This window comes from Myotis myotis, unplaced genomic scaffold (genome assembly GCF_014108235.1).
Source record: "Myotis myotis isolate mMyoMyo1 unplaced genomic scaffold, mMyoMyo1.p scaffold_m19_p_10, whole genome shotgun sequence".
NCBI classification, from domain to species: domain Eukaryota; kingdom Metazoa; phylum Chordata; class Mammalia; order Chiroptera; family Vespertilionidae; genus Myotis; species Myotis myotis.
In genome coordinates, this window is record NW_023416314.1 from 21217527 (window position 1) to 21229404 (window position 11878).

The following is an 11878-nucleotide window of genomic DNA, read 5'->3' on the forward strand; positions in this document are numbered from 1 at the left end:
TCAATCCAGATAACTGCTTTATTATGGAAAAATATTCTCTATCCCTTACCTAATCCAGAAGTCTATTCACAGAGAAGTCACTATAGCTACACTATAATACAGTTACAAATATTAAAATGAAAGGTTATAAGAAGAAACACAGCTGGTAAAGGGCAATGATTGAGTGAATTTTATTTCAGTTACATGTCTATGATGAGGTGGATTATTCAAAATTTTCTCCAAAACTCATTTCAAAGGCTTTCCCTTTAGCATTTCAAAGCTGGTGGATAATATTTGGGGAAAAAAAGTTTCACTTCTTTTATACGATTTGAAAGCTAAATATATGCAAAGGCTGATAAAATAATGGTATCAGGGAGTTCTGAATGTCAATTGTGTGCACAGATGTCTCAGTTGGAACATGAAATATTGCCATGCTTTATAGCTGTTCTTTCTTGAAGAAGTTATTTGCACTTGTGCAGTGACATAAGCTCTCTTATGACATAGAGAAAAACTGTTAACTCAAAAAAATGGGTAAAAATTTGGTTCTCCAAGTTAACCAACCCTTGATGTGAGTTATTAAACAGATAAAATGTTACATATGTATATTTATTTGCTTTTATTTTTAAAAAGTCAAAGCATATCAAGATATATTTCACCTCAGAGAAGTACATTCAAACTATTTTAAGTTTCAAAGTTAAAATATGTGGTGCTGCATTCAGAAAGTCAAGATTTAAAAAAATAAATTCCTTTAAATCTATCATCAATTTTCCCAAAGATAGGATGCTTCTCTTCCCATTGCAATATGAAGTCAGAGACTACTTGATGAATATTTCCTACCGGTCCTTTAGTAACACAGTTGGATTCGAAGGTTGTAGAGATTTTGTTAGAGAGCTAGATTTCCCATCTCTGTGTACATATATATATTTCTTTCTCTTAATCCGTGTTTCCCAAAGTGTATTTTGTGAGCAACACAGTCATACAAAGGATTTTCATTGTCAAAAAGTATATATTTTATATATCTCTTATATATCTCTAAGAATGTATTCTAGAAAAATACATTCTTAGAGATATATAAGAAAAAATTTTCTCCAGAAAACAATGCTCTTATTTTTAAAACTGAAATTCCCTAAATTTATTTGACCTTTTCCACATAACCCAAATTGATAGCCTATCGTGTGGTGAGGCAAATGCTGTCCTATGTAATTTAACCTAAGAGTGCATTCTGGCTGGCCTTTAGAAAAATATTTATTTCTACAAAATGCATACACTGACGTTTGTGTATTTGCAATGAAAAAAATGTGTTGTGCGTTATAGTTACTAAAAGCCTACCATTTTACTGATTTCTGATTAAGATCAGCACCAGAGGTCTGTTTGCTTTGACTGAAGTGGTCAGGCGGCTAAAGAGGTTGCAGGAGCACAGTCTCTCACGGTGTGGGATACTGTTCAGAAAATTACGATAGCAAGAAACTAAGGTTTTTGAGTGAGCAGGAAGTGAGGGAAACGACCTGACTTCTGCTGTTTTGGAAGAAAGAGTGTGGAAAGTCAGGCATTGATCGCTGTAATGGTTGAGAAAGGCTGCTCTTGAGGCTTACGGCATAAAGCAGGGTGCGGGAATACTCATCACTCTGAGTCAGAGGGAATTAGTCTAAGAAACCTTGGAGGGCAACTTGGGAGGACCAGAGAAGGTGGTATCTTCTAGACATTGTACGTACTTTTGTTTGAAGCCTCTAATGACCTTTACAGCTGTCAGTGCTGATTTATCGCCCTTTTAACTCACGTGGCTTTTCTGTCTTCATCAGCTCGACGTAAAGCCATACGTTAGTGGTATTCATGTCATTTCAGCCTGTTTTATTATTTTAACTGTTTCATCTCTTAGTCTCTGGGTGTAATTATTTTGCTGCATATATCAATAATTCTTAATCCTTCTTTGTTCTTCTTTCCATTTTATTTCCTTTATCCCATTTGATCATATAGTTGTATTGTTCTCAGTCTCTACTTTTACATTTATCTTTTCTATTGCTCAATAAACGTTTTAAATTTTATTTGAGCTTGCATCATTTTTTAAGGATTTTTTAAATTTATTGATTTGAGAGAGAGAGATTTGCTGTCCCACTCGCCAATGCACTCACTATTCTCCTGTATGTGCCCTGACTGGAGATGAAACTTGCAACCTTGGCACATCATGATGAAGCTCCAACCAATTGAGCTACCCGGCCAGGGCTGCATCATCTTTTTATTGGTTCACTGTATTTTATTTCTGCTCTTGAAACTTATTAAATGTCAAGCAACTAATATAAGGGGGGAAGCTGTTTATTGAGATAAATAAGAAATTTAACACTCATCTATACTAATAAAAGGATAATATGCTAATTAGACTAGATAGACCCGATGTCTTCCGGACATCCTTCTGGACAAAGCCACGGTGTGGAGGTGGGGGACCAAGGTAGAGGCAGTTAGGGGCGATTAGGGCAGCAGGCAGAGGCAGGCAGAGGCAGTTAGGGGTGATCAGGCTGGCAGGGGGAAGTAGTTAGGGGCGATCAGGCAGGCAGGCAGAGGGGTTAGGGGTGATCAGGCAGGCAAGCAGTGGGGTTAGGGACGAGCAGGCAGGCAGGCAGGTGAGTGGTTAGGAACCAGTGACAGTGGTCCCAGATTATGAGAGGGATGTCCCGGATTGAAGAGGGTGTAGGCCGGGCTGAGGGACCACCCCCCCCCCCCAGCACGAATTTCATGCACCAGGCCTCTAGTAACTGTATGAACATCAAAGTACTTTAACAGCAAGGACTGACATACTGTTTACTCTGTTGTGATGCTCTCCTTCCTTTCTTCACTAATTCACACATCTCAGTTTATGTATCGTCTCCCCCAGGAAGCCTTTCCTAGACTCCTAAATTGAGCTAATTATCCCTATTCAATGTTCCCAAAGGACCTTGTATTTGTTTCTGCTCATGTCATCCATTTTTATTTTTAAAATTATTATAAGAAACAATCACATAAAATAAGCTACAACCCTTACTAAAAAAACTCTGAGGAGAATGTTATTTTACATCACTTTATAGCCTTTATATAAAATTTCAGTGAGAAATTTCTTGTATAATTCAGTGCAAAAAAAAAAAAAAAAAAGCTTCTGTTTCTTCCAAAAAACTCATATGATTTTTACTTTCTGATAATGGGAATGATATAAGGATTATGTGTTTAATTTTAGATAAGGCTGCCAGGAGGCTTAGCGTAAAATCTAAAATTCTTTTATGAGAACCATTTATTTATTTATTTATTTATTATTTTCTAAAAATAAATTTTAACTTTTTAAAAATTTATTTTTATTGTTGATGGCATTTTTAATGTCCTATTAAAGGTTCTTTTTGTATTATCTTTTTCCTTTGTCATTTTTTATCTTTTTGTTTTAATTTCATGTATCTTTTGTGATAAGCCACCTCAAACTTTTGTGGAAAAGGTAGAGTTTGGGTAAATATATATAAAAATAAAATGCAGTTGAAGAGGGCAATTATCCAGTGATTCCTTTATTCTAGAGAAAACCTAGATTATTAAGTCAAAATCCCTGATCTCTTTTTAGTTTGGGGACTAGGTTTTTGAGGTCAGTTGCATCAGTTTAGACCTGTTTGTATATTCCTAGAGAATCTGGTTTCAGGAAGGGATGAACTGATTAAACCTGAAATTGTATTTGAAGGGTTTAATAAAATAGATTTGACCCGTTCAATTCCTCCTGAAAGCAACACTTCACAATTAACCTCCTTCCAAGTTGTTTGCACCCATCTCTTTTTCCCCTTCAAGTTTTTTTTATGTAAATCTTGCTGACCTGGAAAAACATATGTAGATTTTCCATATTTTGAAACTGTAGTCCTGAAATGCCAGGGCAGGAGGCATAGTTTCCTGGTATTTCTTCTTTGCCATTAAGTCGCTTTGCTATTAAGTCACTGGTTTTGTTTTGTTTTGAGATTTCCTATTACTCCACTTCTTAATTTTAAATAAACCAATATTCAATTTGCTTTAAGTTCTTCAGAGTATATGAATAACATTTAAAAATACAGCATTGTGATAGAAACCAAGCTTTGAAATTTAAACACAAAAGTCTGAAGATCTCTATTATATAGAGATCCAAAGAAGATCTCTAGGTGATATAAAGGATGTTGTTCTTTTTTGCACAGATGTTATTTCTTGCACTAGAAGGGTATTATGAATCGGGAGTAAAATGAAAGCATTACAAAGGACTAAACATGCATTTTACAACTACACCTAGTGATGGACAGATAGCCTGGAAAGGGAAAAAATACAAACATGTTCTGCCAAGAGAACATATTTTTCAGGAAGTCCTAACTCACCCAAAACATTGTTGGCAGCAAATACCACATCCCCTTGTGATTAGTTCTCATGAGCACTCTCAAATCAGGTCAACAATTTTCTTGGAGGCATCTATGAGACATATTCATTCATTCAAATATATATTTATTGAATGTCCACTTTGTCCCAAGCACTCTTCTAGCTGCTTAGAACGCATTAGTGGGCAAAACCCACAAGAATTCCTAGCTGAAAGCAATGGATAATAACAATATATGGATAAGTAAGTAAAGTACATGATAAGCATGAAATGATAAGTAGTATGGAAAAAATTGGAAAAGAATAAAGGAGATATAAGTACAGGGGTGCATGTGAAATTTTAAATGGGGTATTCAAGGTAGGACTCGAGAAAGAGACAGTTGAGCAAAATTTTGAAGGAGGTGTGAGAAATTTAATATTGGGATAGAAAAGTTGTTAGCAAAGGTGTGTCAAAATCATCTGGCTATGACAAGAGAGAAAAAAGAAACTTCAAGTTATTTTGACTCAATTTTAACTTCAATTCTGAGTGCTTCTAAGTTATTGCATCCCTAGGTGAAGGCAGCTATGTTTTTTTATTAATTTTCAGTCCAAAACACAAACTTCATTTAAGGTCAAGGAGAGGCGATTGCCTTTTATACCCACTTTAGTTATCATGAATTAGAGCAAAATGCAGTAGATGACCTTGCAAGTATAAGCAACTCACACCATATAAGTGCGATATATATTAGATACCCAACATTAGACACTGAAAACAGGTACCAAAGCTTGACAGTTCATATAACACTTTCCTGGAGACTCAATAACAATACATCAAGATATAATCTCTTCCAGGGTAAATTCATCCTCCCCAAGATGCCAGAAATCTTATCTACTTCCCAATACCTGAGGTGATATATCAAGTAGTCATGAAAATGTCATGAATATGAAGGTAATTTTAATGAATCAGAAAAGGTAGGCACCATGTCCACAGATGTGTAGTTTAGGAACTATGATCAAATGGAGACAATTTAACTCACTCAATGTAAAAGTGACAGTTGCTAGATTAAATCACAATCATGAAATCATATGACCTGAAACTATGAGATTAATTGATTCAAACACAGAGATTTTTTAAAAATGCATTTCAGATAATTCAGTCTGTTGATGTTAACAGGTGCCCAAGGTCACTAGAAAAAAAAAAGCAGATGCTGGGGTCTTCATTTGCTGCCAAAATTTCAGCCATGCTCAGTCCTTTGGTCTGGCCTCTACTGTATGTATCTTTATTCCTTTAATGAATTAAAGAGAACTACCACTTGTAGAACATGTATAATGTGTCAAGTGCCATATTAGATGCTTTTGCATGTGACTTCTCACATTCTGACATGTATGTGTATGTGTATGTGAACATAATGTTGGAAGATGTGGGGGGGAGCTGGAATACTAGCTACATTTTACAGGAGCTCAGAGATAACGGCTCTAAATTTACATACATAGGAAGTATTACAGCCAGGATTCTGATCAAGAGTTTCTAGCCTTATAAACCATCTGCTATCAACAGAGGCCACTATAATAATTACTACTTGTACTAGAGGCCCGATGCATGAAAATCTTGCAAGGGGCTCAGCCCTTACAGCCACGGTGGCTGCCGCTGCCTTGACTTCGTCTGGAAGGTTGTTCGGCTGTCTGGTCTAATTAGCATATTATGCTTTTATTATTATTTATACTATTTTTTTGCTTATAAAGTCCTATTTTATTTGATTACATCAATGTCCTAAGAACATTCTAATTACCTTGGTTTTCTTCAAAATTATCTGTCTATGGCAGTGATTTTCAGTTAGTGTGCCACAGAATTTTTAAAACATGCAATACCTGACTCAGGGGCATGGACCTCTTTTCCCTTAGATAGTCAAATTTAAGAAAAAATGACAACAGCCAACACAGTAACAGCCTTCCGGTGTGAATGAATCAAAATTATGTTGCAGGCCTTTGATTTTCCTTAAATTTCTTTTTTATAGCAACTATTTTTTCTTATATTTAAAAATAATTGGTTGGTGATGGTTTAAAAATTTTAAAAAAAGACACTGGTTCTTCCCACACATAATTTGAGAAGCACTGGTCGAGATTGCAAATAAGAAAATAACTTTGGGAAGTTCTATGAGGAGGCTAGACTGTAATTTGATTATAGCAATAGTTTCTGAATGGCCTGAGTAGGCTAAAATATTCTTTAAGTACAGAAAGTCCTAATCAAGTTGATTTCTCTTGGAGATATATGTCATATGACATATAGCAGCCAATATGTCAGAAAAATAATTCAGTAAGACTTTAACTTTCAGCTGAGATTGAAGTATTTGCTTGCTGGTCAATCTGAGAAGTTATTGTCTTACCATTTAGGTGAGAAGTAAAACAGTAAGTTCAGAGGAAGAACAATAATAGTAACAAACCCAGTTACTGAGATGCCGTGACCTTTGCGGTGAGGTTCAGAATCTGAAGGTGGGGCTGACGCATAAATGAAAATGCTATACAGGAAATATGAATTTAGAAGGCATTGGGAGCCAGATGGAGCCTCTTTCTTGAAGAGACACACCAACTTCTGGCCTAGTTCACTATTTATTTACTTGAATACACATTTACCCTTTAGCAATGCATACAGGCATATCAAAGGTAAAGTTTGGTAAACAGAAAAAGGATCATCAGGTTAGGAACATCACTATCTCAAAAGACGAGGTGCTTAGCGTCAGCCCTGCTAACACCCAAGGTCCATCAGCCTTCTGTGTTCCTTGGTTCACTGACAGTATTGGCAAGAGGTGGCTTCCCGCACTGAAAGCCTACTGTTCAACCAACTTTGGGTAGAGAAAAACAACTCATTATGTGGCATTTTAATTTCCATTTTATAGATAAGAGAACTGAGTCTTGGAGAAGCAACTTAATAAAAATCATAGAGCAAATATATGATGAAGCAGGATTCCAATTTAGATTGGTTCAAAAGTATCTTCACTTAACAAGTGAATTGGTTTGAACCAATTTAATTGGTTCAAAAGTAACTTCACTAACTTCTTTATTAACCACCAGAGTGGCCCATATATAAATCATTACATCATTAGGAAGATGGTTTTGACAGGAGCAGAAATAGTATATTGGGGACCAACTATAATTGTAAGAAATATTAATCGTGTTCTGTTAACCATGATTGTTTTGTTCTGATTAAAGAAAGCACATTCTAACCTGGCTGGGAGTTGCACGCACCTGGGACCTCACCTGGAAATATGGCCCATCCTCCTCATTTAGGAGCTGCCTGTTACCAAGGAAAGATTAACAACCTTGTTGCAGAAACCAGAGCTGCCAGCCCTTTGAAGACACTCAGCCCTTTACGTACTCGCAGGCCTTTACAAATCTCCAGCCTGCATTACCTGTAAATTGCCCATTTGGCATTACCTTCTGCCTACTTCCCCTGTAATCTCTGTCCTTCTACCCAATAGAAGCAGCCTGCTTATGGTGGGGTGCAGAGCAGATTTTTGTGGATGACCTGCTGCTCTTCCATACTGTCGGCAGTATTGGAATAAATGCTTTTATGATTCAACTCTGTCTCTGCTTAATTGGCTCAAGTAGTGACAGGCAGCACAGACCCATTGATTGTCCGGTTACAGTTTCAAGTACTCTATTGATACAGCGCTAGGAATGAATTGGGTAGTAGAGAGCACGTGGGTCTTCTATTCAAGGATTCATCAGTCTTCACCAAACTTAGCTTGGAAAATCTGTCAAAGTATCAAGAGACAGTGAATCCGCATCTTGGAAGGCAGGTAGAGATGGGGAAGTAATAAGCAAATTATTTATCAATCAATGTAGATGTTTATGCTTGTTAAGTGTTTCTGACTACCTACTCTCTTTGCCTATCAGAGGAGTGCAGTTAAATTTTCTCAAAAAATCAAAAAATAAAAAACATCAGCTGTCACCTTGTCCTTGCCCAGCTGCAGAATGGGACAGAAAGGCTAAGCCTTTTATGCTTTCACATACATTAATCCATTTTAATAAGTGCTCTAGCTTATGCTGAACACCACTAGGCTAGGATGTTCTTTTGGGGAAAATATTTGCAAGTTAATAATTCACTGGTCCTACACGTTAAGATTTTCTTAAAAACATGTTTTCAGTATAAATTTAAACTAGTTTACATAAACATAATCCTATTTATCCTAGCAAGGAAGTTTTTTTTTTTTTTAAAAGCGATTGTCTACTTTTTCGCAGAAATCATATTTGCCCATTTTCTACACCGTGCATGAAGTGATTGGGGCTCAGCCTCAATCAGAAAAATTCCTTTGTGGTATCCTGTCCATGTCCTTCCTGTGTCCTCTGTGACAGAAAATTACCAGCAGCAGCATTTCCTCCCCCCTCAGTTCCTGTTCTCTTATCACAGTTCTATCCTCTGCCCGCCCTTCCTGCTCTGCGGGGGAATCTGACAGGGCAGGGAAGGCTGGCGAAAAGTCTGCCCTCTACCCACCACCACCACATGCAGTAGCATGTGTCTAATTCTTGTGCATCCTTATCAGTTTTGTCCTTTTCCAAACCTCTTTGTGTAGCAATAGATGAACGGCAGAGTGCTTTTCCCGCACAGGCACTACGCGACCCCGCAGACTTCCGTCCAGAGCACAGGAGAACTGCAAGTTTCAGCTTCTGTCCTAGTGCCCTTTCCACAGTGCTGGCCAGGGGTGGGGTGCAAATGGAGAGATGAGCATCGTTACCCTTCGCCCCCCCCTCCCCCCCATGCTCCCCCCACTACCCTTCCCCTCCCAGTCACTTCTCACTCCCCTGCCACCCTCCCAACATCTTCCCTCCTGCGACTACCATTCTTTTGAAGCTGTGTCAGCAACTGTTTATGTTGTAAAATGGAAATATGTTAAAATGTAAATGTTAGTCCATCCCACCTTAGCAACCCTTAGGGGGTGGGTCGTGAGGCTAACAGCTAACCTTCGCGTGCCTACTGTGTGCTAAGCCTTGTTCTAGGCATTTTCATGCATTGACTCATCTAAACGCGAAGCTGCTCTTTTTCCAGGTTTACGGACCACAAAGCTGCCGTTCCTTCTCTGATGCTCAGGGTCCTGGGTGATGCTGCGAGTGAGGCGGGTGTGCATTCAAGTCTGACGGCTCCAAAGCAGCCTTCAATCACCACTTCATTCTCTAAGCCAGTGGTTCTCAACCTTCCTAATGCCGTGACCCTTTAATACAGCTCCTCATGTTGTGGCGACCTCCAACCATCAAATTATTTTCGTTGCTACTTCATAACTGTAATTTTGCTAGTTATGAATTGTCATGTAAATATCTGACATGCAGGATGTATTTTCATTGTTACAAATTGAACATAATTAAAGCACCGTGATTAATCACAAAAGCAATCTGTAATTATATATGTGTTTTCCAATGGTCTTAGGCGACCCCTGTGAAAGGGTCATTCGACCTGCAAAGCGGCCGCGACCCACAGGTTGAGAACCGCTGCTGCAAGCGTTCTTCTCAGGCCCGCCTCTGGCGAACATCTGGCCATTTAACTTCTCGGATCCCATCCTGTTCCCCCCGCCCAACGTCCTACCGTTCGCCGGTCCCTCCCTTAACCTGTCCTCCCCCCTCCCCTCCCCCTGCTCTCCTCCTCCCTCGGGTCCACGACTGGCTTTTCTTGAGACCCTCGCCCCTAGAGTTCCCTCCATCCTCTGTGTTCCTAACAGAAGCCCTCCGCCCACAGGCTCCCGGCTCCCCCCGCCCCGGCCCCCGCCCTGGGGCCGCCCCTCCCCGGCCCGAGGGGCGCGCGGGGTCCTCCGCCCGGCAGCCCGCGCGGTGCACTCTGGGGGAACATGGCCGCTTCCGGTCTCCCTCCCGGGCCGGCGCCGGCCTGACCGCGGGTCCCGCGGGCACTCCGCCCCCCGCCCTCCGCCCGGCCGCCGCTCCGCCCGCCGCCCGCCGCGCCATGGAGAGGAGCTCGAGCTGCGAGAGCCTGGACTCCCCGCCCGCGGCGGCGCGGCCGCCCAGCGCGGGCTCCCTGTCCAGGTAACCGGCCGCCGCCCGCCCCGCCCAGCGCCCGGGGGAGGCGAGGCGAGGCCCGGCCGCTGCACCGCGTCCGCTCGCGGGCTCGGTTCCCCCGGCGGCGCGACTGCCGTCCCCGGGACTCGGAGCCACGTCCTCCCTCTCTGGGGCTCGGAGGCTGGTAAAGAGGGGGCACCCCGCCGCCCCGGTGTCCCCTCCCCAGCCCCTGCTCGCTCCGCTCCCGCATTTCCTCTCATCATTTTCTTAGCCAGCCCTCCCCTCCCCTCCCCCCTTCATCGCCTCCCCCCTCCCCCTTTCCATCCCTCCCTCCTGCCTCCCTGTCTCCGCTTCTCTTTCCCCAACTCCCTTCTGGTCTCTCTTCCATCCGCCCGTTTGCCTTTGGGTTCTGGGTTCTGGTCCACCCCTTTCCTCTCTTTTCCGTCCCTCACTTCCTTATCTTTCCCACGATTTTCCCTGCTCTCGGGACCTCCCCCCCTCGGTTTTTTTTTTTTTTTTTTTTTTTTTTTTGCTTAAAGATGTAAATATAAAAGCCCGCAGTGCTCGTCTGGCCGGTCTTCCCGCCGAAAGGCGCCGTCGGGGACTCTGAGCCTCCTCGCCCCGGAGGGAAGGGGGCAGTTTCCTCCTCGGTCGCGCTCGGTCCCCCCGGTTCTTTCCCTTCTCCCCATGGGGCTTCCCCTCCCGTCTCCTTGAGAATTTAGGGGGCAGCTTTGGAGAGAGCGCTTGCGAAGGAGTGTTCACTAGACAGGTTTTAGGTGCGTTTTTTTTCCCCTTTGGTTTTAAAATAGTGATTTAACATTTCATTAAGTAATTGGAGATCTGTATTTGTTATGTAGCCACAATGAAATCAGGTTCTTTTTTTTTAAAATCTTCACCCAAGGATATATATTTATTGATTTTTAGAGAGGGGGGGGGGAGACATCGATGTGAGAGAATAACATGCATGTGAGAGAGAAACTTCCACCTGGGTCTGTTGCCTCCCCAACCGGCCCGATTGAGCCAGCAACGTTATGATGCTCCAACCAGCTGAGCCGCCTGGCCAGGGTTTCTGAAAGCTGGTTCTTTTCCGTTGGAAAATAGTGCACACACAGCTTTCTTTCTTTCTTTCTTTCTTTCTTTCTTTCTTTCTTTCTTTCTTTCTTTCTTTCTTCTTCTTTCTTCTTTCTTTCTTTCTTTCTTTCTTTCTTTTCTTCTTTCTTTCTTTCTTTCTTTTCTTTCTTTTTTCTTTCTTTTCTTCTTTCTCTTTCTTTCTTTCTATTCTTTTCTTTTCTTTCTTTCTTTCTTTTCTTTTTCTTTTCTTTCGTTTCTTTCTTCTTTCTTTTCTTCTTTTCTTTCTTTCTTTCTTTTCTTATCTTTCGTCTTTTCTTTCTTTTCTTTCTTTCTTTCTTTCTTTTCTTTCTTCTTTCTTTTCTTTCTTTCTTTCTTTCTTCTTTCTTTTCTTTCTTTCTTCTTTCGTCTTTCTTTCTTTTCTTTCTTTCTTTTCTCTTTTCTTTCTTTCTTTCTTTTCTTTCTTTTTCTTCTTTCTTTCTTTCTTTTCTTTCTTCTTTCTTTTCTTTCTTTCTTTCTT

General features: G+C 40.8%; 1 protein-coding gene across 8 annotated transcripts in view; it reads left to right on the forward strand.

Moving 5' to 3' along the window:
* Nucleotides 1–10121: 10121 nt before the first annotated feature.
* The window catches only part of MTMR2 (myotubularin related protein 2), a 93782-nt gene continuing 92025 nt past the window's right edge, over nt 10122–11878 (forward strand). For 2 of the 8 annotated variants that reach the window (XM_036324625.1, XM_036324626.1), the window contains exon 1: nt 10123–10317. In XM_036324625.1, the coding sequence (XP_036180518.1) occupies nt 10238–10317 (80 nt within the window). In that variant the 5' untranslated portion in view covers nt 10123–10237. Of the gene's footprint in view, nt 10318–11878 lie in introns of all 8 variants that reach the window. The other 6 variants (XM_036324624.1, XM_036324627.1, XM_036324628.1 and 3 more) reach the window with 5 other exon arrangements.